Genomic DNA, 26,407 nt, shown 5'->3' with positions numbered 1-26,407 from the left:
GATTAACGTTGTGGTTTCAATGTTTAACTTTTAGCATCCGCACTTACTGAGACCTTGCAACGCTCTGAAATGGTAGAGTAATCAAGTGGAAAATTAATAGATGTGAATGATATTTTAAGCAATTTGGTTATAGGGCGTTTCCATCAAAGCATCTACTGCAGGGTTCTTCAATTCCGGTCCTGGAGGGCCGAAACACCTCTGTTTTTCATCCTCTCCTTCTAATCAGGGGCTAATTCAGACCTGGGACACCAGGTGAGTGCAATTAACTACCAGGTAGAAATAAAAAACAGAAGTGTTTCGGCCCTCCAGGACCGGAATTGAAGAACCCTGATCTACTGTATGCATTGCATGTATCTAGCTCTTCATGCTTGAAGAGAAAAACTAAGCGAGCCGGCGATGAGGAGAACTAACTACCCTCTCCGTGTCTCCCCTCTCTCCCTCACTAAAGCATTTTATCCTTCCACTTCGGTGTCTGCGAGGAGACCTATAGGTGAGCATTCACTAACACCGTCCTCATCCACCCGGGCTGCGCCACCTACAGCCACCCCCCCAACCCCACCTCCATTCACAGCCCGCGGCATCATGGGGGACGTAGTCCAGATGCACTTCACCACGCCGGACTATGTGATCTTTGCCCTGCTGCTGGTGGCGTCCACGTGCATCGGCCTGTTCTACGCCCTGTCCGGTGGGCGCCAGCGCACCACGCAAGAGTTCCTATTGGCCGACCGTTCTATGAGCTGCCTGCCTGTGTCGCTCTCGCTCCTCGCCACCTTCCAGTCGGCCGTGGCCATCCTGGGAGCGCCCTCGGAGATCTACACCTACGGAACGCAGTACTGGTTCCTGGGAGTGTCCTACTTCCTGGGTCTGCTTATCCCCGCCCACGTCTTCATACCTGTCTTCTACAGGCTCCGCCTCACCAGTGCTTATGAGGTGAGCTCTAAACCCTAACCTTACCTAGAGAGAGAACAGTGTCTGTGAATGATGAGGATTATGAGGAGGAGTTTGTGTGAAGCTGTGTATCTCTCTGTGCCGCTGTCTTGCTAGAACCCTGGCAAGGGAGGCTAGTTAAATGCAAAAACAACATTCTCAGCATGTTGTCTGCTTTTTCATTTTGAAAATAGCTAACCAGATTAGCTGAACCAGAGTACGTCTCTCCATTGAGCATCGATGTACAGCAGACGTGACAGTGCTGCTGACAACAATGGACTGTGCCCCGGCCCTTAGAATCTTCACTTCTATTGCGCTCGGAATAGACACATTCACAGATGACTAATGCTTAATGATCAGTGGTAGGCTTTAACTTCTCTCTTTCCTTCTTCCCCTTCCCTCTCTCTCTCCCCCACCTTCTGTCTTTTCTTCCTTGTGTAGTATTTGGAGCTGCGCTTCAATAAGACGGTTCGCATCATGGGGACCGTGACCTTCATCTTTCAGATGGTGAGTGTATTTGTGTCCTCCAGACTGTTGTAGTTATGTCTGTGTGTGCTCCTGGTGTGTTCACACGTTACTAAGATCCTGGACATGCTGGGCTCTGTAGAACAGGGACATTCTGTGCTAGTAGGTTTCTCCCTTTTCCTGTGATGTGCACCACTTGATGTGCAATTTATATGTATTTTAATCAACCACCTATGTTACTACTCAGCTTGCTTCCCTCTGAATTTTGACCATTGTTTGACTGTCTCTGCAGGTGATCTATATGGGAGTGGTCCTCTATGCCCCAGCACTTGCACTCAATGCAGGTAAAGGGATCTGTCACATGTATTTCCCATATAAAGTGGTAGAATAATACTAGTTTCGCTGAGTACATTCAGTGAGATCTTTAGTACCTCTTCTGGCTTTATAGACGATCAATGACTGGTGTGGTGTAAATGTGATGATCTATGTTGGTGATGTGTGCTGTTGATACTGTCAACCTGCAGTGACTGGATTTGACCTCTGGGGGGCAGTGCTGGCCATGGGACTGGTGTGCACCCTGTACACGACAATAGTGAGTGTCTCTCTTTTCGTCAGTGAGTTTTCAATTCAGCCATCCATCTCCCTACAGCTCTGAAGGCAATTTATTATATACAGATGGATTTACAGTATGTATCTCTTGTCTTGCGTGTGTCAGGGAGGGCTGAAGGCAGTCATCTGGACAGACGTGTTCCAGACAATTGTGATGTTTGCTGGCCAGCTAGCCGTCATCATAGTGGGGGCCCACCAGGCAGGAGGCATGGGAGAGGTGTGGAGGAAGGCCATCAACGGCAGCCGCATCGCTAGTCTGGAGTGAGTCTTTTCTTTACTTGACCTAATGAGACTTAAAACTGTCCCTGGACCAGTTACAGAGGATATGAATAGTGGTCTATGGCTCTATGTGTAGGTATAGTGTTGTAACCCTCCTCTCCTTTGACCTGTGTCCCGTGCAGCCTGAACCCTGACCCGACGGAGAGGCACACATTCTGGACACTGGGGGTGGGAGGGGTGTTCCTCATGCTGGCGCTGTACGGGGTCAACCAGGCCCAGGTTCAGAGGTACCTCAGCTCCCGTACTGAGAGGGAGGCCATCATGTAAGCATTAACACTAATACCCAGTTGAACTGGATTCAAATGAATTAAATAATGTTCAAAATTAACAATTGCTTATACACATAATGGTAATAATATATGTTGTGGTGTGTGTCTCCAGGTCATGCTATGTGGTGTTTCCCTGCCAGCAGGTGGTGTTGTGTCTGGGTTGTCTGATGGGCCTGGTGATGTTTGCTCGCTACGGTGAGGATAGCCCACTGGATAAGGGCTACGTCAAAACCAACGACCAGGCAAGTAGGACTAGCTACCTCCATATCAACACACTTAGTGGACCCTCACTGTACTGGCATCCTGATGTGATTATGTTAGGGCAGCACGATATGGGTAAAAACATTGAATAGCGATTTATTTATTTTTAAAAGATTGTGATTTTTCGTGAGATATAGATCGAAACACTTGGGTGAATTGTTGGAATCATAGAAATAGAATGACTTCTATTAAGAAGCAAAGTGGAAAGCAGCATCGTTCTTGTTTGGAACCATCTGTTGACTGCATTTGACCTACTACAGTAACAGAACCGCATGCAAACTAAAAGTGAATCTAACAGCGAGAAGGAGGAACTGTGCTGCTTGAATGACAGGGTGCGGGACTTGGTGTGTGCGGGAAGCAGCCGCAAGAGGAGAAAAGAACAGTAGTTACACACGGCTGAGATGCGTTCAAAATATTGCATGCGATATGGATCTCTTGCGAAATGAATATTGCACATTAATATTGCGATTTCGATGTGAATTCGATTAATTGGGAAGCCCTAGTTAGTCTCTCTCTTCAGATCATAGCCAAAGAAAGGCTTTTGTAAAGATGTTTGAGTTGAGGCCATTGTTTGGTTAAGCTCTCCTATAAATGTAATTTGTGAGGCTTCATTTTGGCTCCGTTGATCCAGTCTAAATGCCAGTTTCTTCCTGTCTGCAGATGGTGTTGTACTTTGTGATGGATGTGTTCAGGGACCTGCCTGGCCTACCAGGTCTGTTTGTAGCCTGCCTGTTCAGCGGAGCTCTCAGGTACTTCACTTAACTGCTACTGGCTCTCATATGCTCGGTCTGTAGTACTAGTCAGACCTCAAGGAACTGTTTCAATGCTACATTAATTTCATAGTGTTGTGGTACACCTGTAAAGGTTGTATTATGATACTGTTATGAACACACTACACCACACAATTTAGCCCCATGACATTACTCACTCAGCTTCCCTCCCTCTTGCGTTGCAGTACCATCTCATCAGCGTTTAACTCCCTAGCGACGGTAACCATGGAGGACCTCATCAAGCCTTACTGCCCGGCCATGACAGAGGCCAAAGCCACACTGCTCTCCAAAGGCCTGGGTGAGCTGCTGTTCCCCGAGTGGCCACACGGTGGCAGTGTTTATGAACAGTGGCAGGCAGTGTTCACATTTTATAGAGCTTTTCGTTAGGTTATTGCTGGAGTATAGAGTCCACAAACCAATTTTATCTTCTCTGTCCAAATACTGTGGAGGTATATATATGATTATTTTTCCTGGTGAAGGACACTGTATCAGGACTGTACTACTATGGCCCTGACCTGTCTTTCTCTTACTCTATTTTCTTCTCCCAGCATTTGCCTACGGGCTGGTGTGTCTGGTCATGGCCTACATCGCCTCTCACATGGGCTCAGTGCTGCAGGTGAGTGACTCACCCATTTCCCCTGCTGTCTTTGCTTTAGTTAATGGTTACTCCTCTACCCCACTGAATTACATTTAGCAAGTTGCACTCACCACCACCCCCGCCCCGAGGATCACCTTCTACTATCTTAGACAGAGGCTTCATATTACATAAGAGTTAGTAAAAGATGATAAACCTTTCTTCCTCCAGGCAGCATTAAGTATCTTTGGGATGGTGGGTGGTCCTCTCCTCGGTGTCTTCTGTCTGGGAATGTTCTTCCCCTGGGCTAACTCCACAGTAAGTCAAAATACTGCCTTGTAGGCTAGCATATTAAAGTAGAGGACATATGGGTTTTTTCACTGTACAATAAAGTATATCGTAAGATTGTGATTAATGTGGTGAATTAGCGAGATCTTTCTGATTTGATCTAACTCTTCCTTCCTCTCTCTGTCCACAGGGTGCGATAGTAGGATTGGTGGCAGGCCTGGTTATGGCTTTCTGGATTGGCATTGGTAATTTTGTGTCCCGTATGGCGGTGCCCACCCTTCTGCCCCCCATCATCAACGGCACCGCTATGCCCCTTCCCGGCAACATGACCACTGCTGTCATGACCACCCTGATTACCTCGATCACCGCCAAACCAAAGTACATTGACTTCTTGTCCTCGTTAAATTGATAGCATTTGAACCAGAACAGCCGTATCAAACATAAAGCGCTTGAATTGTATCCCTCCAAAAATATTATAACTGTTTAAAGGAGGACTGCAAAAGCATGATGATGATATGAATCTGACCAAGTACCTGTGTTTCTCTCTCCAGGCCTACGGGTGTGCAGGCCCTGTACAATCTATCCTATTTGTGGTACAGTGCCCATAACTCTACCACTGTGGTGATAGTGGGACTGATAGTCAGCCTGTTGACTGGTCCTATGAAGGAGAAGGACCTGATCCCAGGGACGGTGTACCCTGTCCTGGGGAACCTGCTCTTCTTCCTGCCTGAATGCTACAGGGAGATGCTCTGCTGTGTCACCCCACTGCCACACAAGGTAGGCTGCAGGCATCCAAGATAGAGGATACCACCTATGAACCAGTGAAAACATACTAGTCATAACATTGTTACAGAGTAGTAATTGTGAATGCCCTTTACAGTTATTGTGATAGCCACTCGCTGTTTCTTTTCTTAATCTTTTTAAATGTAATTCAGCCCAAAGCTATCGATATGCAGCCTTACCAGATGGCTCAGAAGGAGAGCAATGGAGTGGCCCACCACAAAGAGGAGGAGAAGACTGAGGAGACGGAGAGAGAGAAGGATGAGGACGAGGAGAGAGCAACCCCTCAGCCTTCCTGCCGACTGGCTCACACGTTGCAGGAGACGGCCTTGTAGACCCCCCCCCCCCCCCCCCCCCCCCCCCAACACACACACTCACAGCCCCCAGCCAAGCCCCAGCACTTTCACAAGCCCCCCTACTGCTCTGCTTTCTCTGCGCCAGGGGAGAGGATCCACATAGGGCTGGAGGGCAGCAGAGACCCAGTGTTCCTGGACATGACTTCCATCAAGCACCACAGGGTCAATGTGGAGGAACATGGAGTTTCACCTCTGACCCTTACTTCCTAGAGAAACTGATACACCACAAATCTCTGGTGGTTGAGAGTCAGAGCTAGAGTCCTTTGCTAGAATAAAAATAGTGCAGTAAATGCGGTTAGTGGATGGGGATCCAGGGGTATGTTGAATTCATTGGTACCTCATTAACGATGGCACTGGTCAGTTTTCCTGAACTGAAGTAACTGGAAATCAGTAGTTATGAAACTGAAGTTTTGAGAAGAGCCAAAATGTCTGAATCGAGGTGGATTCGTCGATTGAGAAATACTAATGCAACACAAGTGGCAATCATGCTCATAGCTGAGGAGAAGTCTCGTCATTGTTGGACTGAACCAAAGCCTGGACTGTGATTGTGTCATTCTGTGATTTTGTCCAATTATGATTGAAGGATTGTGGATGTACACGCGCACAATGAGTTGTTCCAATGACTGTGAAAATGGACCCAAGTCTTTCTGTTTATCGAAGAGAATCAGGTAGAGACCAGGCGGTAAAGAGAGAGGTACTTCAGATTTAACTGTCATTGCATTTAATTTTTATAGAGAAGATTAATCAGGTACGTCAGATGAACTATGAGAATATTACAAAATCTCTTACGTCCCAGTAGACAACTTAAGGCATAGTGACGGTGTTTTAGGGCCTTTTCGCATATAAAATGTGGTATCCTAGTTCGGTTTCCTGGATTGTGACAATTCTACAAAATAAATTTCTCAAGACCTGAAAATAACCGTTTCAGGATGTGATTTGCGAGACTCACATTCTACATGATGTTAGGAAGATAGCTTGTTTACAACGGGCAAAACATTTCACGCGACCCGCGCACCTGCGTCACAATACCTGGTACTCTGGTCCTGGACCTTGGACCCGCTACTCACGCAGGTCCAGGATTTGTTTGAGCCAGGGTTCATTTGCGTTTCACATGTTTTATAGCCCGAATTAGGGGACCAAACGCTCTAGGATCCGGATCATACAGAAATATGTGAAAGCGCCCTTAGTCGATAGCTTTGGTTTGTTAAGCTCCTTACGTCTGTTTGCTTGACATGGCCTTTGTTTAACGTTTGCCTTTCAAGCTGCTATAGTAAATGATTAAATACTTAGATAAGAGAGAGTTTAGATAAGGCCAACATAGTTATATAGAGCACAAGCAATCACCCTTATTTGCCATTAACTGGGACCACGTTTTTAGAGAGGGCAAGGTCATTGAGTCTGCACTACTTACTTCATAGAGAACCAGACAAACTGTTGGTTAGCTAGTGACATAATTGCATGTAGAATACCATGTCCTCTCAGTCCATTCACACTGTAGATCCCATAGTTGTCATGAAGTGCCTCATTAGTAGTCTGTGTATTAAATGTAGTTCTATTAATTTGACAACTGATCAGTGTGTAATCAGGATTGTGATAAAGTAGACTAAACTGTATCGCACAGCTATAATGATTCTCCATATGTGTCTTGGATGTTTGTTAACTTTACATGCATGACCTTTGGCTCGTCCACCCCACTGCTCTAACAGAGGATATTTAGAGTGAAGGGAACAACTCTGGTTCAAACTGGAAAACTGCAGCCATTTTGATGGCACAACAGAGAACAGTACTCACAAATCTAAGAGTAGACTAATGGATTGTTATTTGGTTGGATCTTTTGAAGGACTTGATGTTCAATGTACCAGGGGAAGTATTCCAATCATTTTAAAACAAAAAGAGTACAATGTTTTGTAACGTGTTTTAAGATCTTTGTAAGTGCCCATTTTTATCTAATGATGTAAATGTTTTGCCACCATGCAGTTGATTAACGTTTTAGGCCTAATGTGTTATTATTAAGTACATTGTGATTTTTTTTATTGGTCATTCTATGAACATGAAACCTGTAGTGCAGATGTATAATTTTTTATTGTCGTTTGTCAAATGTTTAAGGTCCTTTTTGCAATCTGAAGAATTCTCGGTTCAAAATCTTCATTTTGTGCTCCTTCCATGCACTGGAATCTACCCTATCCATACTACAGAATTCAAATCAGAGTAATGGGGTAGTATTCTGTTGTGATTGTCTGGCTTATGTGTTGAGCTTGTGACTCCATATGCCCTGTTTGTCCCTCAAACAGGGGATCTACTTGTGTGTGGTTGTCTGTGTGGTTGTATCTGTAGTTGGGGACTCCAGTGACATGCCTGTCCATCTGTGTCTTACTATGGTTTGGGTTGGTATTGTTGACATAGTGACTCATTCAGCCTATACTGATTTGCTTGATACTTGTTTCCTAAGAGTGTTTTTACGTAAAAATTCTGTAGAGCCATTTTCTAACTGCCTTTTTACCTTATGGGGAATAGAGACTCTGGCTAGGGATGGGAAGTAATTTATATACCTGTATTGTGGGGCCAGATTTTATGACACTACTGACTAAAAGTCATGCTATTAGGCTTTTGACACCATTGTTGTCAATGACATACAGGCACATTTAGCATGGGCTCCTATGGCTATATTACAGTCAATGGACCGAGAAGCCCTTTTTAAATCCAGAAGTGTGATACAAGCAAGGAATGTTGTTCGTTCATCCCCACTGAAAAAGACCTCTTCCCATTCAAAGCATATATAAACATTTCATGTTTTGAAAGTTCCATTTGCTACAAATGGAAATTAAGTTAATGTAGTTCTATTTAATTAATATATTCTCTCTTTTGGTAATAAAAAAACTGTTGTGGACCATAGAATGTTTTGTGAATGGAAGGCAGAAGTGGTCATATAGTAGCTAGTGGTACCTGTTGTACTATTTCTCAGTGTTAGCACAACAAAGCAACCAAACATTTTCTGTGTATTGGTGCATCATGAGTTTGTTGTTAGGGTTATCCCGTCTTCTTGCTGTAACATTCACAAACAATCCCCCCAATTTTGTTTTGTCCTTTTCATTGATGTCCTGTGACTGACAAAGTTTATATTTTGTTGATTAAGTTGATGTATAGAGAGAATCTATTAAATTTTCTGATAAGATAGGACAGCATTGATTCCTCTTTATACCTGAAGTTACTTGAAATGTGTATCTGTAATGCTACCCTTTAAATTAAGTGAAGCCCACCAATTTTCAGGACATGTTTTAGGTGAACTTACGGAACGAATTGTTGAGATGTCAACTTACCCAATGTGGGTTTAGCACTGTGTTCTAGTAAAACTGAAATACACTCTGAGCACAATCAAGACCAATTCTGTTGATTATCTTACTCTGAAGTTTGCACGGCCATCTACCTAGAAAATATGTGAACTGTAGAGAGACGTGCATATGAAGGCCAAACCAGTTGTATTGAGTTTGCTTGAATATTAAACCACTGAAAATTGCACCAGGAAACTAACTTATAGATTGAATAACATAATGTACCACCTGAAATGTAAAGTAGAGAACCTGTAAATCATGGCCTCTTAAATGACCAATCCTGAATAGCCTATATCCATAGCATCAATACCAAGTTACAATGAAATGTGTTTAGTTTAGAGTAAATTTAGAACGCACTTGGCCATGAGAGAGAAGCATGGCACTTGGTAATTTCAAATGATAATACATATTCTGACTCAACTATTTATTATCAATATTTGTATTCCATGAATTATTCCTAGTATGTATTCCAAAAAAACATAAGCAGTGGAGTTTGGTCAACTACACTGCTTTGGCTGTGCCTTCATTTGATCTCTGTATTGTAATAATTTTTTCATATTGTTTGATTTCATGGATGTTGATTGGCTCATCCTAGGAGCACGCTACACAGGGTCAGCTGTGATAGGTTGGAGTAGAACTCCATTTGTTCACCAAGCAGAGTGTGATCTGTGTCCTGTTCATTAAGTCAAAATGGGAGTGAACGTTTTCAAAAAAGAAAACTGAACTGAGCTTCCCTATTGGAAAAGCTCAAGCGGTACCTTTTCCGTTTGCAAATGATTTCTCTATTTTGGACCCTACCGAACATGAACTTAGTCTTCAATAGAGGCAAATTCTGTGTCTGACCATTCTAGTGGGCATTATTTCCAAACATTGGCATGTATTTGTCCTCTCCAGATCAAATGTTTTTGAAAATAAAATGTTTGATTGTATGATTGAAGAAGTTTCTTGAACATCAACTTGATAGAGCCCTCGCAGAGTTAGTTTTATCAGCCTTCAGTTTGAGCAAAAGAGAGCGAGGGCCTTCCACTTTGTTTATGCCTTTCCCATCCCGAGGGAGGGCCGTTATCACTGCAGTATCCTGTAGCCTTCATTCTCCCTGCTCCTTTCAGCTCCTCTCTCTCTAGAGGGTCACTGGGTCACATTCCACTCCTGTTGGGTCTCTCTCCCCATGATGTTGGAACACTATTATCCCAGCTTTGTGCCAATGACCGCAGACCATCTGTTGCCACCCCACCAAGCCCCTCATTCAGCCCCACTGCAGTCCATCCTGGTGATATGCTAATTAAAGTGGTAGACTCAGAGGGAACCCTAACCGTTGCCAAGTATGGTTGCCTCTGACTGAAACCTCAATAGTTGAAGTAAGTAGCGTTGTCTGAGCCTTGGCTTGTGCGAGCCAGAACGGTTCATAGGAGCAGGTGAGGCAGCTTGATGTACAAGTACACCCCCTGGACAGGACAGTAGTCTATCGCAGGTCCTTACCCCCAATATAGGTCCTTAATGCTCAGTGCCAAGCAGAGACGCACCGGTTCCCTTTGGTATGAGTCAGCTGGGGATTGAACTCCCAATCTGAGAGCAGACACTCAAACCACAAGGCCACTGAGTTGGTAAATAAACTTGGATTTTACACATTTTAAGCAGGAAGGAAGCTAGACAGAAGGGGATGTGGCGTTTATTAGGAACCTCTCTTAGTTACCTCTCTTGGACATCTCCCTTGATCAAGCCATCAACCTGTCTTGTATGTTAAAATGCTCTCTTTTTCTCATGGACCAAGTTGTTGTTCCTTATTCCCTACTCTCCTCTTCCGCTGCTCAGTTCCAGCTAAGCCAGGCCAACGAGGGGAAGCTGGACAGAAAGCTTCATTCATTCACTCAGTAATCAGTGTGCACTGGATATAATGAGCTGGAGATAATGAACATTGTTTCTGTATCTCCTAACATGAAGGGAGATCAGGGTTATAGGGATTTATTGGGAGAAATATCCACATTCACACACACCTAAAGATCTATTTGCGGTTCAAGCTAAAATGGCCGTTAAATCAAGTTTGTTAGTTGATGGCCCTCACTTTGAGGACACTTGGTAGAGAAATAATACAATTGGAGAATCCATGGCCTGGCATACAGTATGGGTTTGCCATTAAAAATGAGTATGTGAGAATTCAAATGTATACGCATTCATTATATTGCCCAATGCAACAGATCCTCCCTGGCCAGTATGCTTTATCCACTGAGATCTAGACTTTAGATTAACCTTAGTTGGAATGCTGGAACGTTGGGCAGTACTGTCTGTCTAGCATTCCCACGTTCTTTCACCAAAATGTCTGCCCTCTCCTTTCCCTCCGTAACCCCTGCCTTAGTAGCACAGCTCTGGCAGGTCCAAATGAGCCATTAATATGAGAGAGAAGGAGGGGGTATCAGATCCCCCCGACAGATTTATAGAGCTAGCCTTGAACGTTGTACCGTTTCTTGTGGACCTGAGCCCATGTTGCTCAAGGGGAAGACATAACGACGACCATGCTTCTGTGGTCTCGTCCATGTTACAGCCAACAAAAGCTGATTCTGTCTGCCTGAGCACAAATACTTGGCAATACAGTCTGTTTAGACATTAGATGTGTGTTAGTGGAGTTGAAATGATTGTGCATTGTGTTTGTCACAAGTGTATTTCTTGGTCAATATCAGAATATGAAATGTGTCTACCACTGTCTCTCCTGACGAAATGATGAAATTGCCTCATGATTATGTAACTTCTCTGGGCGATAACTCCAGCACTTTGGATTTGAAATGATACAATGACTGTGAGGTTAAAGTGCAGACTGTCAGCTTTAATTTGAAGGTCTTTTTCATCCATATCGGGTGAACCGCTTAGAAATTACAGCTTTTTGTACATAGTCCCCCCCCATTTTAGGGGACCAAAAGTATTGGGACAAATTCACTTATGTGTATTAAAGTAGTAAAATGCAATGACTACATCATGCTTGTGAGACACACATTTGTTGGCTGCATCTGCTATTTGTTTTGGTTATTTCAGATTATTTTGTGCACAAAATAAATGAATGGTAAATAATGTATTGTGTCATTTTGGAGTCACTTTTAATGTAAATAAGAATATAATATGTTTCTAAACACTTCTACATTAATGTGGATACTACCATGATTACGGATAATCCTGAATGAATCGTGAATAATGATGAGTCAAAGTTAGACGCACAAATATCAACCCCCCCCCCAAACAAAATGCTAACCTCCCCTGTTATTGTAATGGTGAGAGGTTAACATGTCTTGGGGGTATGATATGTGTCTAACTTTCTCACTCATCATTATTCACGATTCATTCAGGATTATCCGTAATCATGGTAGCATCCACATTAATGTAGAAGTGTTTACAAACATATTCTATTCTTATTTACAATAAAAGTGACTCAGAAATGACACAAAGTGCTGTAATTTCTAAACGGATCACCCGATATCAATGAAAATACCCTCAAATGAAAGCTGACAGTCTGCACTTTAACCTCATAGTATCATTTCAAATCCAAAGTGCTAGAGTACAGAGCCTAAAAAACAAAACATTTGTCACTGTCCCAATACTTTTGGAGTTCACTGTATATCAGATAGCTCAAACAAAGCCATAACATGATTTCAAAATGTTATTTACATCAATTTAGCTAAGTTTGTCTGCTGTTCAAATACATTTTTACCCTAAAGCAGTCATTATAGCACAGATATGGACTAGTACTCAGGGCTCCACAGCTGAATGCATGGTTGCCAAAAATTCTCACAACAATCCTCCCTTTCTGTTAATCTGTCCGTCCATTCCCTCCCACCCCCAACACAACTAGAACACTAAAAATGAAACAAATCCAGGAGATCAACTTCAATAGGGACCACAATAGAAATAAGTCCCCGACTTTATTGTGCAGTCCCGGTCACTTTGAAAAATCTTTGTGTATATATGTATTTTTTTTTACTGACAAATAAAATCAATCAATCAATCCAAACTGTGCAGCGGCCAATTGCTGAATGGAAAGAGACATCTGTTACAAAACACCCAAAAGTTGAATGACATTCAGAGATTGTCAAGCCAAGCCTTCACATCTGGGGAATCCTACAAGGTAAAGTGGGGAATTTTCTGTTTGTCGAGATTTATATAGTCTATTTATTGTATTGAAAACGGAAACCATGATATTGAAGTGGCCGAAGTCGGTATGCTTTGTTTATTAGTTGTGTGGTGCGTTGGCACAGAAACCTGTTGGTGGAAAATTCTTTGCATATATTTTATATAATTATAATTATGGCATCAAAATGTTTAAAATCTGATTTCCCCCTAGCTGATCATTGTCTGCAGCCGGCTCTGATCATAGTGTAATGAAACAGGCAGGGAGAATGAGCTCGTCTGTGGTGGTCAGTGAAACCTCAACCTTCTGGCCCATAGTCCCACGTGGCATCGACTGTGCCACAAAAGCATGCTAAAGTGGCAATATCTATGTTTATAAATACAGGGTAGCTACAGTTATTGTTATTTGTGGTCGTAATAATCATTTAGAGTTAATTCTACGAGGGGGGAGGGTGTTCAATTTATTTTACAGTACAAGGGGAGGGTCATGTGAAAATATTTTGTACGTTTGGGAGGGGGGTGCATTTATATTTTTTATGACACCTTGAGTTGGACCAGCCCCTCTCCCCAGTAAATGTAGATCTGTCCCTAACAAATATTTCACACACTTTTCTCCAAAGTAGTGATTTATGTTTTATGCTTCTGTAATAAGAGTGATTTCATGTGCTAATCAAAGCGATCCTTTGATTTTGGTGTATTTGATTTTTATCTTGACATCATTGTAGGTGTTTCCGTGTTTAGCACATACGTTACATTGCCATTCGCTGCAGTTTCATAAGCATCACAGTTGGATATATTGTATTTCACCGCTCCTAGTCCTAAACGGATCGGTCCATGTCGACCTCTGGGGTAGGGGTCAGTGGATGTGTCTCCTCCTCCCCTGACGCTGGCGTCTGATTGGCTGACAGCAGTTCTCCCACACTCCCACAGTACAGCAAGGAGCGCATCGGCCACTTCTGTCAGGACAGGAAACATGTTCAACTTTAGTCTGTATGATTGTTATAAGTCATACCAAATTCAAACAACTCTTTGTGAATGTCATATAGATAATGTAAGAAGTAGTGATGCCGACTGTGGACATCCTACTACACTGCTGTTACACTACAATTAATGTCTGATTTTAACTGAACATCTGGACAGATCAGGGTTATAAGCTATGATAACCAAGGAACGAAAAAGATAAGCACGCAGGTAGTTTGATGTCACCAACCTTGACTGGGTGGAGGTATCCCCCTGCCCTGGGGGGCAGTGTGAGTTCAGAGAGAGCCCCCCCCTGGTCCAGGGTCTCAGTAAGGTGGGCGATGTAGTCAGTGGCCAGGACCAGGACGTCCAGCTTGGAGAGCTTGGTGTCACGGGGGACAGAGGGCAGGGCTGCCTGCAGGCTGTGGAAAGCCTGGCGGAGGTTACGCACACGGCTCCTCTCCCTGGCCGCGTTCTCTGGGGAGTGCTGGGACTTCATAGCCCTGCTGGGCTGCACCCCGTCACACACCCAGACCTCACCTGGACCACGCAGGAGGAACAGAAACACTTATGCTTCATTACATTTACGTGGTATACGAGACTAAATTCATATGGAGATAGTGAGACAATAATGACATACCAATTAATGTACAATTAAAGTGCCAGACTACTATAAAATCAGCTTCCATACCACAAGATCTGACATGTGTGAAGTTGATTCTGCAAATATTTAACGTGAAGGGTCTAAATATTGTCCAGATATCAACAATGAAAGAGTTCAGTAATTCAGAAATAATTCACAATTTCATTTCGTAGCGCTACTTAACATAAATAAAAGCTGAGATGACCTTCCAAATATTTAATTACTTTCAAGCTATAACCCTGAAGTGCCCACGGATCTACTGTATTCACTCCAGGTTCTGTAGAGATTTAACTCACCCACTTCTTAGGATCCCTACGTATGGACTGTCTGTGTCCAGGCTGCGGTGCCCTCAGACTGTCCACCTAACTGAAGACCAACCAGCTCCAGACACCCTACTGAAGACCAACAGAGACCCAGAGCTCGCCCGCTTCTGACCGCAGTTCCCCAGCCCCTCTAACAATCTCCAGTCACAGCTTCTCCGCTGCGCATCGTGGTCCTATGTCCTCCCTCTCCAACCATTACTCTCTTTTTCCGTCTCTCTTTCCCTCCCCTTGCCTTATCTGGTGAGGTCATGTGGGGATCTTCAAGCGGCCCTCATCTCCCCCACCCACACCTCCCCCGGGTGTGCTCTGCCAAGGGGAGCAGCCTCAGAGTGGTGGGGTGTCCCAGGGCAGGACGCAGGGCTTGGGAAACACCAGGGCCTGGCAGCAGCTGGAGGAACCTCTGGTCTCCCTGCCATGATGGAGAACTAGGAGGATGGTACTGCACTTGATACCATCATCATACAATTTTGGGGTATTAAACCATGAATGGGGACCAAGGCCACATATCTTAGGTGTGACCCCCAAGACATTAGCAGAAAGACAGAACAATAATTTAATTTAAAATGTTTATTAATATAATTTGTCCCAGAAATATATATAGATCAGGAGATTAGTGTCTGAAATAAATACAGTGCTATTTATGGAATGCTATAACATTGTAAATAACTTGAGTAAATAATAACAGAACAGGTGATCAGAATAAAATACACATTTCAGTCTCTGGCAACTATTGCAAAAAATAATTAAAAAAACATATCACCTGAAATGTTATGCATCATTTGATAACCACTCGGGGCTAGACTATGCCAGTAATCTAAACGTATAACTGCCTGTGCTCTCCTGCTTAACAATGATTCAGGAACAACCTAAACTAAATTGTCTTCTATTCACTCTTATCAACTGGTCCATGGATAATTTCCTAACTAGAGAGTAAGTTGTTGAACACTTATCTTCCACACCTCATTGGCAGTAGTCATTGGGAGGCTTTACTGTATTACATTAGCCTGGTCCCAGATCTGTTTGTGCAGTCTTGCCACCTCATATCATTCCTCCAGGACTTCATCTGGAGTTTTTGCGATATTTGCGGTAAAAAATGCTTGATTTTGCTGCAGCAATTCTGACATTTTGCAATGATTTTGTCCAATTTGTCACGGAAATGCGCTGACGAGGGGAAAAGTTTGTTGACGTGTGGCTTGATTTAAATATATTATGCGGCAAACGTGCGGTGATTGGTTGAAATTGCAAGCTCTCTTTTTGTGCTGCGGTGATGGGTCAGATTTATGCGATGATAATATTGCAATGATTTTACTGTTTTAAGCAGAAATAGTGCGGTGATTGGTCAAATTTGCAAGCCCTCGCATAATATAGAGTTGTGATCGCAGAATCCTGGACGGACTGTCATATGGGCATTGTCATGCCAAAACAGCACAAACAGATCTGTGACATGGCTAGTATTATTTGCTGATGTGTGTAAAAAGGCAGCTATGGCAGAGGTTTCTCTCTCTATGGGCTTATCAGTAAGTAGCTTCTGGCACATGTCAGTGCTATCATAATACCAGTGCTTGCTGACCTAGCATCTGGTGCTGTTTGGTAAACAGGAAAGGCAGATGTGCAGAGCGGCAATCACTTCCTCCTCTTCTCCTGCATCTTGGTGAAGTTCTGGATGTCCTGGGCCATGAGTTCTGGCTCCTCCATGGCGGCGAAGTGTCCTCCTCGGGCCATGGGCGTGAAGGTCTTCAGCTCGCGGTATTTCTGCTGCACCCACAGCTTGGGGGTGTGCATCAGCTCGTTGGGGAAGCAGGCGAAACCGGTGGGCACATGCACTGGCATCCTGGGTAGAGAAGGAGTGAATAAGTGCATTAGTTTACTGAAACATAAAATCTGTTTGTCCTTTCTACTTTAACAGCATGACTTACCAGGATAAAGTTATTCTGAAGGTGGAGCTCCTCGTGCTAGCTAGACTATTACATAGCACATACATACACTTGAAGTCAGAAGTTTACATACACCTTAGCCAAATATATTTAAAAACTCAGTTTTTCACAATTCCTGACATTTAATCCTAGTAAATATTCCCTGTCTTAGGTCAGTTAGGATCACCACTTTATTTTAAGAATGTGAAATGTCAGAATAATTATAGAGAGAATGATTTATTTATGCTTTTATTTCTTTCATCACATTCCCAGTGGGTCAGAAGTTTACATACACTCAATTAGTATTTGGTAGCATTGCCTTTAAATTGTTTAACTTGGGTCAAACATTTCGGGTAGCTTTCCACAAGCTTACCACAATAAGTTGGGTGACTTTTGGCCCATTTCTCCTGACAGAGCTGGTGTAACGGAGTCAGGTTTGTAGGCCTCCTTGCTCGCACAAGCTTTTTCAGTTCTGCCCACAAATTTTCTATAGGATTGAGGTCAGGAATTTGTGATGGCCACTCCAATACCTTGACTTTGTTGTCTGTAAGCCATTTTGCCACAACTTTGGAAGTATGATTGGGGTCATTGTCCATTTGGAAGACCCATTTGCGACCAAGCTTTAACTTCCTGACTGATGTCTTGAGATGTTGCTTCAATATATCCACATAATTTTCCTTCCTCATGATGCCATCTATTTTGTGAAGTGCTACAGTCCCTCCTGCAGCAAAGCACCCCCACAGCATGATGCTGCCACCCCCGTACTTCATGGTTGGGATGGTGTTCTTCGGCTTGCAAGCCACCCCTTTTTTCCTCAGAACATAACGATGGTCATTATGGCCAAACAGTTATATTTTTGTTTCATCAGACCAGAGGACATTTCTCCAAAAAGTACGATCTTTGTCCCCATGTGCAGTTGCAAACCGTAGTCTGGCTTTTTTATGGAGGTTTTGGAGCAGTGGCTTCTTCCTTGCTGAGCGGCCTTTCAGGTTATGTCGATATAGGACTCATTTTACTGTGGATATACAGTGGGGAGAACAAGTATTTGATACACTGCCGATTTTGCAGGTTTTCCTACTTACAAAGCATGTAGAGGTCTGTAATTTCATCAAAAATCCAGAAAATCACGTTTTTAAGTAATTAATTTGCATTTTATTGCATGACATAAGTATTTGATCACCTACCAACCAGTAAGAATTCCGGCTCTCACAGACCTGTTAGTTTTTCTTTAAGAAGCCCTCCTGTTCTCCACCTGTATTAACTTCACCTGTTTGAACTCGTTACCTGTATAAAAGACACCCGTCCACACACTCAATCAAACAGACTCCAACCTCTTCACAATGGCCAAGACCAGAGAGCTGTGTAAGGACATCAGGGATAAAATTGTAGACCTGCACAAGGCTGGGATGGGCTACAGGACAATAGGCAAGCAGCTTGGTGAGAAGGCAACAACTGTTGGCGCAATTATTAGAAAATGGAAGAAGTTCAAGATCACCCTCGGTCTGGGGCTCCATGCAAGATCTCACCTCGTGGGGCATCAATGATCATGAGGAAGGTGAGGGATCAGCCCAGAACTACACGGCAGGACCTGGTCAATGACCTGAAGAGAGCTGGGACCACAGTCTCAAAGAAAACCATTAGTAACACACTACGCCGTCATGGATTAAAATCCTGCAGCGCACGCAAGGTCCCCCTGCTCAAGCCAGCGCATGTCCAGGCCCGTCTGAAGTTTGCCAATGACCATCTGGATGATCCAGAGGAGGAATGGGAGAAGGTCATGTGGTCTGATGAGACAAAAATATAGCTTTTTGGTCTAAACTCCACTCGCCGTGTTTGGAGGAAGAAGAAGGATGAGTACAACCCCAAGAACACCATCCCAACCGTGAAGCATGGAGGTGGAAACATCATTCTTTGGGGATGCTTTTCTGCAAAGGGGACAGGACGACTGCACCGTATTGAGGGGAGGATGGATGGGGCCATGTATCGCGAGATCTTGGCCAACAACCTCCTTCCCTCAGTAAGAGCATTGAAGATGGGTCGTGGCTGGGTCTTCCAGCATGACAACGACCCCAAACACACAGCCAGGGCAACTAAGGAGTGGCTCCGTAAGAAGCATCTCAAGTTCCTGGAGTGGCCTAGCCAGTCTCCAGACCTGAACCCAATAGAAAATCTTTGGAGGGAGCTGAAAGTCCGTATTGCCCAGCGACAGCCCCGAAACCTGAAGGATCTGGAGAAGGTCTGTATGGAGGAGTGGGCCAAAATCCCTGCTGCAGTGTGTGCAAACCTGGTCAAGACCTACAGGAAACATATGATCTCTGTAATTGCAATTAATGGTTTCTGTACCAAATATTAAGTTCTGCTTTTCTGATGTATCAAATACTTATGTCATGCAATAAAATGCAAATTAATTACTTAAAAATCATACAATGTGATTTTCTGGATTTTTGTTTTAGATTCCGTCTCTCACAGTTGAAGTGTACCTATGATAAAACATTACAGACCTCTACATGCTTTGTAAGTAGGAAAACCTGCAAAATCGGCAGTGTATCAAATACTTGTTCTCCCCACTGTAGATACTTTTGTACCTGTTTCCTCCAGCATCTTCACAAGGTCCTTTGCTGTTAAAACAAGTTTTAATGACTCCTACCTAAGTGTATGTAAACTTCCGACTTCAACTGTAGATATTACATAGCAACATTCCACTGACTTTGAGTGTGGCTGGTCAAGACCCTTGCTGAAGTTCTCCTTGTAGAAGCGCATGGAGGAGATGATGCAGCCAGATGTCCAGTAGATCATCACGTTGGTCAGCAGGTCATCCAGACTGAACTTCCTGCAAGGTAAGAGGTGCTAAAAAACAAATGCCATAAAAATGGACATGGTAATTTGACAAAGAAGCCTTTGAATTCTAACCAACTATCCTATTCTACATCAAAGGCTGTGGTTCAGGTCTAAGACGTTCTACCTCGTAAGTCCTCCATCATCCAGGTTCCTGAAGTCATGGTCAGTCCAGGTGGAGAACTTCTCCAAGATATAGGCAGCAAGACCCACCGGAGAATCATTCAACCCTCGACCTATAGAAAGAGATCAGACACACACATAATCAGATATACAGTGGGGGAAAAAAGTATTTAGTCAGCCACCAATTGTGCAAGTTCTCCCACTTAAAAAGATGAGAGAGGCCTGTAATTTTCATCATAGGTACACGTCAACTATGACAGACAAATTGAGAAAAAAAATATCCAGAAAATCACATTGTAGGATTTTTAATGAATTTATTTGCAAATTATGGTGGAAAATAAGTATTTGGTCACCTACAAACAAGCAAGATTTCTGGCTCTCACAGACCTGTAACTTCTTCTTTAAGAGGCTCCTCTGTCCTCCACTAGTTACCTGTATTAATGGCACCTGTTTGAACTTGTTATCAGTATAAAATACACCTGTCCACAACCTCAAACAGTCACACTCCAAACTCCACTATGGCCAAGACCAAATAGCTGTCAAAGGACACCAGAAACAAAATTGTAGACCTGCACCAGGCTGGGAAGACTGAATCTGCAATAGGTAAGCAGCTTGGTTTGAAGAAATCAACTGTGGGAGCAATTATTAGGAAATGGAAGACATACAAGACCACTGATAATCTCCCTCGATCTGGGGCTACACGCAATATCTCACCCCGTGGGGTCAAAATGATCACAAGAACGGTGAGCAAAAATCCCAGAACCACACGGGGGGACCTAGTGAATGACCTGCAGAGAGCTGGGACCAAAGTAACAAAGCCTACCATCAGTAACACACTACGCCGCCAGGGACTCAAATCCTGCAGTGCCAGACGTATCCCCCTGCTTAAGCCAGTACATGTCCAGGCCCGTCTGAAGTTTGCTAGAGTGCATTTGGATGATCCAGAAGTGGATTGGGAGAATGTCATATGGTCAGATCAAACCAAAATATAACTTTTGGGTAAAAACTCAACTCGTCGTGTTTGGAGGACAAAGAATGCTGAGTTGCATCCAAAGAACACCATACCTACTGTGAAGCATGGGGGTGGAAACATCATGCTTTGGGGCTGTTTTTCTGCAAAGGGACCAGGACGACTGATCCGTGTAAAGGAAAGAATGAATGGGGCCATGTATCGTGAGATTTTGAGTGAAAACCTCCTTCCATCAGCAAGGGCATTGAAGATGAAACGTGGCTGGGTCTTTCAGCATGACAATGATCCCAAACACACCGCCCAGGCAACGAAGGAGTGGCTTTGTAAGAAGCATTTCAAGGTCCTGGAGTGGCCTAGCCAGTCTCCAGATCTCAACCCCATAGAAAATCTTTGGAGGGAGTTGAAAGTCCGTGTTGCCCAGCGACAGCCCCAAAACATCACTGCTCTACAGGAGATCTGCATGGAGGAATGGGCCAAAATACCAGCAACAGTGTGTGAAAAACTTGTGAAGACTTACAGAAAACGTTTGACCTGTGTCATTGCCAACAAAGGGTATATAACAAAGTATTGAGAAACTTTTGTTATTGACCAAATACTTATTTTCCACCATAATTTGCAAATAAATTCATTAAAAATCCTACAATGTGATTTTCTGGATTTTATTTCTCATTTTGTCTGTCATAGTTGACGTGTACCTACATTTACATTTTAGTCATTTAGCAGACGCTCTTATCCAGAGCGACTTACAGTTAGTGAATACATATATATATATATTTTTTTTCATACTGGTCCCCCGTGGGAATCGAACCCACAACCTTGGCGTTGCAAACGCCATGCTCTATCAACTGAGCTACATCTCTGCCGGCCATTCCCTCCCCTACCCTGGACAACGCTAGGCCAATTGTGCGCTGCCCATGAGTCTCCCGGTCGCGGCCGGCTGCGACAGAGCCTGGATTCGAACCAGGATCTCTAGTGGCACAGCTAGCACTGCGATGCAGTGCCTTAGACCACTGCGCCACTCAGGAGACTATGATGAAAATTACAGGCCTCTCTCATCTTTTTAAGTGGGAGAACTTGCACAATTGGTGGCTGACTAAATACTTTTTTTCCCCACTGTATGATACAGCACAGTTTCTTATTCCTGGTCCTGGTCTATACAGAAGCAGCAGTTAAAGCTTTGTGTAACCCAGAACGCTTCCCCTTCAAAACTGGTTCCATCTCTTACCCACAGTGTCAGGCTTGGTGGCCTGGATGTGCATGTATCCTGACTCCTTGACAGACTCCACCACTAGGTTCTGCACAACGGGGTAGATGCGCTGGATGTCATGCTCATTGAAGCCAAACAGCTTGGGGAAACTGCGGCCCAGCATTATAGACAGAACCATGGGCAGGCCCGGCTTGGAGGGGGGAGCAAAGTTGAGATGCAAGCCTTTGATTATTCTGGGGTGACAAAAGCAGAGAGGAGAGATGAAGTACAACAGACATTGAATCTGAGTCAAACTGAGGCTTTTAAAAAATGTATTTGTATTTATTTAACCTTTATTTAACCAGGTAAGCCAGTTGAGAACAAGTTCTCATTTACAACTGCGACTGTCTGTCTTACTTGGGCTCCAGCTGGGCCATGTTGGTGGTGACGATCCATCCCCAGTCTCCTCCATGAGCATAGAACTGTTGGAAGCCCAGTCTCTTCATCAGCTTGTGGAACACACGGGCCGCACACACCGAGTCAAAACCTGCAACGTAAACAGAATCATTCATTAGAGAAAACAAATATAAAGTCACTGAATATAACGTTCATCTGGCAGACATGCTTTGTTAGATTCAATGGGCTAGGCATTTATGTGAGCCTTGACCCCAGCCAGGCTTCTAACCACTTACCTTTCTTATGTGGAGCCTCAGAGAAGCCGTACCCAGGGATGGAAGGACACACCACCTCAAACACGATGTCGTCTGGGTTGGAGGGTTCAGTCAGGAGGGGTATCATCCTGTAGAACTCGTAGAAAGAGCCTGGCCAGCCGTGCACCATGAGCAGAGGCACAGCAGTCACGCCCTCAGGGAGGTTCTTGGGCCGCACATGGACGTAGTGGACGTCAATGCCTGATACATAGGTCAGAGGATGCTTGAATGAAACATAAGCCGTTTCCTGGTGACTCAAATTGTTTGTTTTTTGTGTGTGCAAAGTTTCACGTAGACTTAGAGTTATGTTGTATTTACTGGCAGCCAATAGATCTGCTTGTTCAGTTCCATCTTATTCTATACATAACTGATCAATCTCTACACACCATCTCACCTTCGATGTTAGTTTTGTAATGTGGGTATTTGTTCAGTTTCTCCACCTGTCTCCTCCAGTCAAAGTCATGTCTCCAGTAGGTGACCACCTTCTGCAGATAGTGGGAGTTGAAGCCGTAGTTGAACTGGCTGTCCTCTAGAGAGGGGAAGGATCGGGTCTGGTCTATTCTCCTGTACAGGTCCTGGGTGGAGCATTGAGTATGAGTTTTTTTTTATTTATTTCACCTTTATTTAACCAGGTAAGCCAGTTGAGAACAAGTTCTCATTTACAACTGCGACCTGGCCAAGATAAAGCATAGTAGTGCGATAAAAACAACAACACAGAGTTACATATGGGGTAAAAAAAACATTAAGTCAAAAAAAAAAATACAACTGAAAATATATATACAGTGTGGGCAAATTTAGCAAGTTATGGAGGTAAGGCAATAAATAGGCTATAGTGCAAAATAATTACAATTAGTATTAACACTGGAATTCTAGATGTGCAAGAGATTATGTGCAAATAGAGATACTGGGGTGCAAAAGAGCAAAATAAATAACAATATAGGGATGAGGTAGTTGGGTGGGCTAATTTCAGATGGGCTGTGTACAGGTGCAGTGATCGGTAAGGTGCTCTGACAACTGATGCTTAAAGTTAGTGAGGGAGATAAGAGTCTCCAGCTTCAGAGATTTTTGCAATTCGTTCCAGTCATTGGCAGCAGAGAACTGGAAGGAATGGCGGCCAAAGGAGGTGTTGGCTTTGGGAATGACCAGTGAGATATACCTGCTGGAGCGCAGACTACGGGTGGGTGCTGCTATGGTGACCAATGAGCTAAGATAAGGCGGGGATTTGCCTAGCAGTGATTTATAGATGGCCTGGAGCTCAACTAATCTTCAACTAATCAACTAAAGACTGTTGCATAAGCCTTAACTCTCTAAGCTTGGACCTCCTCTAGGCCTATAATCCCCCATCTCACCTCCAACTCTTCATCATCCGTCCGGACTGTGTAGTGGCGAATGCTGAGATCTTCTTCCCCGTCCATGGGAGTCCCCTCCCCCCACCAGCCATCCTCACTCTTCAGCTGATGCCTCTTACTCCTCTGCACCAGGAAGTAGATCACTCCTCCCACCACCAGGGCTAACAGAACCTCTGTAAACATGGTGCTGCCTTCTGGGTTACCCAGTGAACAGGATAAACAAATCAAGGATAGCAGACATGTTACAATGGACGCCCTTTATAATGCCATTCACTGTCCTTATATGTAATGCTTAGTAGTGAGTAAATTAATAGTTTTTGTTTGTAGGCTATGTCTAGCATGTAACTTATAATAGAAAAATAAATCAGCAACACATGAAATGTATGGTTACCAGCACTACAGACATACACAGACACACATAAGCCTACATGACTGTTTTATCCATTATGCAAACAAATTGCTACTGAAAAATGATGACAATTGACCAGAGGTTTGCAGACTGTGAAAATAGAACAAAGGTACTGGAGCACTGTTGTTGTACAGAATTCAGTTCTGAAAGGATTAGGTAAAGAATGGTGTGGACAAGGCCCCAGTCACAATTCATTGGGGCCAAAATACATGACAAAGCTTTTCTCTGGCCGGCCTCTGATACCACAACAACTTTCATAGAGAATTTAGAAACATATCGATCTGATTTATTTGTGAGCATTGCTTTATTGATTGACATACAACTGACATAACGTATTTTTCACCTGACAGAAAATATATCCATAAAGCAATTAAGATCCTTTTGGATCTTCTGATTACAAACTATAAAATGAAAGTACTGAGCCCTAGAAGTTCCCTCCATGGGGGCCCAGACAAAACAAACTTTTTTCTGGAACAAGCAGATGGCAACCAGCAAAAACAGGCCTGTGATGAGAGCTGACTGAAGTTGTATTACAAAATGCCTAGGGCAACACATTTAACTTGGCATGCATAGTTCATGCAAAATAACTAGTCTGCTCTGCTATGGACCTGAATATAGTTAGTGTTGTTGTCCAATACTGCAGCTGTTCCTAAAAACGGGTCCAGTTATGCACTAATCTGATTAGAAGGCTAACCAATTGAAAAACAAAGTTTGCATTGAGATGACTGGAATTGCAAGTACGGTATGTAGCCTATTCAATGTTGAATCTATTCACAGATCATTCCTAACATTCCATTTGATATTTACATATTTCAGATAACAGCTGGATAGGCCTACAATGGATAGGCTACAATACCCAATATAAACAATAATATAATAATAATAATATATGCCATTTAGCAGACGCTTTTATCCAAAGCGACTTACAGTCATGCGTGCATACATTTTTTTTTTTTGTGTGTATGGGTGGTCCCGGGGATCGAACCCACTACCTTGGCGTTACAAGCGCCGTGCTCTACCAGCTGAGCTACAGAGGATGAACAAGCAGGCTACCGAGTTTTACTTGAAATATGGACGCATGCACTGCTTTTACAAAAAAATGTGGGGACATAGGCCTAATACTATTAATATTTTGTCAAAAACATTCTAGATTTCCATTTCTATTCACGCACCGTTATCTCGTCACAACAATCCAAACTTCACACATTTCAACTTGCAACAATGTTTCATTAGTCTCAATATCATACATGATCGATTAATACATTATCGATAAGAAAGAAATATCGACCAAGAATACTTTTAGAGCTATTCTTTCGGGTTTTATTAAATGCAAGAGTTAATCTTACTTGCTGCTGGGTTGTTGCTCCACAAGATGAAGTGACAATTCTGCCCTCCGCCACAGTTTCTAGTGTCGAACTAGAGACCAGTGGTTCATGGGAAATGTAGTTCTTGTCTACCGGACTCAAACCAGTGCAAACCTTGGCCACCTTCAGTTGTCAAACGTTCTTGAACGTTGCTGATAGAAATGCCATGAATAGAGCTGATGTGATTCCTTATTCTACATGTCAGAGGCATGTTTGTTTTACATAGGCTATTTCTATATGAACGTTCCAAAACGTTGTGTCCTGAACCTTTGCCTTTTCTGGTACAAACGCATAATGAGAGTTAACAACTGCTTCTCAAAGAGTGGTACTAACCATGTTTCCATCCAACCTTTTTATGCGAGTAAAGTACATATCGGATAGAAAATGTAATGACAGGCCAGATGAAACGTAACATTTTTCTGTAAACTTTCCAAATGTACCATTGAGAGCATCTTGACTGGCTGCATCACTGTTTGGTACTGCAATAGCACCGCCCTCAATCGCATGGCGCTACAGAGGGTGGTGTGGACAGCCCAGTGCATCAGTGGGACCGAGCTCCCTGCCATCCAGGACCTCTATATCAGGCGGTGTGAAAGGAAGGGCCG

General features: G+C 43.5%; 3 protein-coding genes across 3 annotated transcripts; 1 reads left to right on the top strand and 2 right to left on the bottom strand.

Moving 5' to 3' along the window:
* Window positions 1-582: 582 nt before the first annotated feature.
* On the top strand, window positions 583-5,557 carry LOC311106395 (sodium-dependent multivitamin transporter-like; the record flags this gene model as incomplete). The annotated part of the gene is made up of 14 exons (XM_084148729.1): window positions 583-930; window positions 1,369-1,434; window positions 1,685-1,736; window positions 1,917-1,984; window positions 2,108-2,262; window positions 2,403-2,543; window positions 2,662-2,791; window positions 3,471-3,559; window positions 3,766-3,878; window positions 4,129-4,196; window positions 4,386-4,472; window positions 4,633-4,820; window positions 4,994-5,219; window positions 5,378-5,557. 14 exons carry the CDS (start codon window positions 583-585, stop codon window positions 5,555-5,557), a joined length of 1,911 nt encoding a protein of 636 aa, XP_084004855.1.
* A 7,256-nt stretch (window positions 5,558-12,813) lies between these two features.
* Window positions 12,814-14,578, bottom strand: tcf23 (transcription factor 23). Its single transcript, XM_084149206.1, has 2 exons — window positions 14,228-14,578; window positions 12,814-13,973 (listed from the first exon to the last, which is right to left on the bottom strand). The coding sequence occupies exons 1-2, from the start codon at window positions 14,474-14,476 to the stop codon at window positions 13,836-13,838; spliced, it is 387 nt and encodes a 128-aa protein (XP_084005332.1). The 5' UTR covers window positions 14,477-14,578; the 3' UTR covers window positions 12,814-13,835.
* A 917-nt stretch (window positions 14,579-15,495) lies between these two features.
* Window positions 15,496-25,888, bottom strand: LOC311107094 (epoxide hydrolase 1-like). The gene is given in 10 exon segments (XM_084149564.1): window positions 15,496-16,774; window positions 19,564-19,686; window positions 19,819-19,927; window positions 22,010-22,224; window positions 22,388-22,517; window positions 22,663-22,881; window positions 23,075-23,255; window positions 24,030-24,223; window positions 25,785-25,845; window positions 25,847-25,888. Coding segments are annotated over 10 exon segments (1,467 nt in total). The 5' UTR covers window positions 25,874-25,888; the 3' UTR covers window positions 15,496-16,566.
* Window positions 25,889-26,407: the final 519 nt, after the last annotated feature.

The sequence above is a fragment of the Coregonus lavaretus genome, assembly GCF_964263955.1.
Source record: "Coregonus lavaretus genome assembly, chromosome: 31".
Classification (NCBI taxonomy): domain Eukaryota; kingdom Metazoa; phylum Chordata; class Actinopteri; order Salmoniformes; family Salmonidae; genus Coregonus; species Coregonus lavaretus.
This window is presented reverse-complemented; position numbering and strand designations above follow the sequence as displayed.

Coding starts and splice junctions, on each gene's coding strand:
- tcf23 (XM_084149206.1), bottom strand. CDS start 14,476: ATGAAGTCCCAGCACTCCCCAGAGAACGCGGCCAGGGAGAGGAGCCGT. Junction 13,974..14,227: donor GATACCTCCACCCAGTCAAG/GTTGGTGACATC, acceptor CTGTCCTGACAG/AAGTGGCCGATGCGCTCCTT.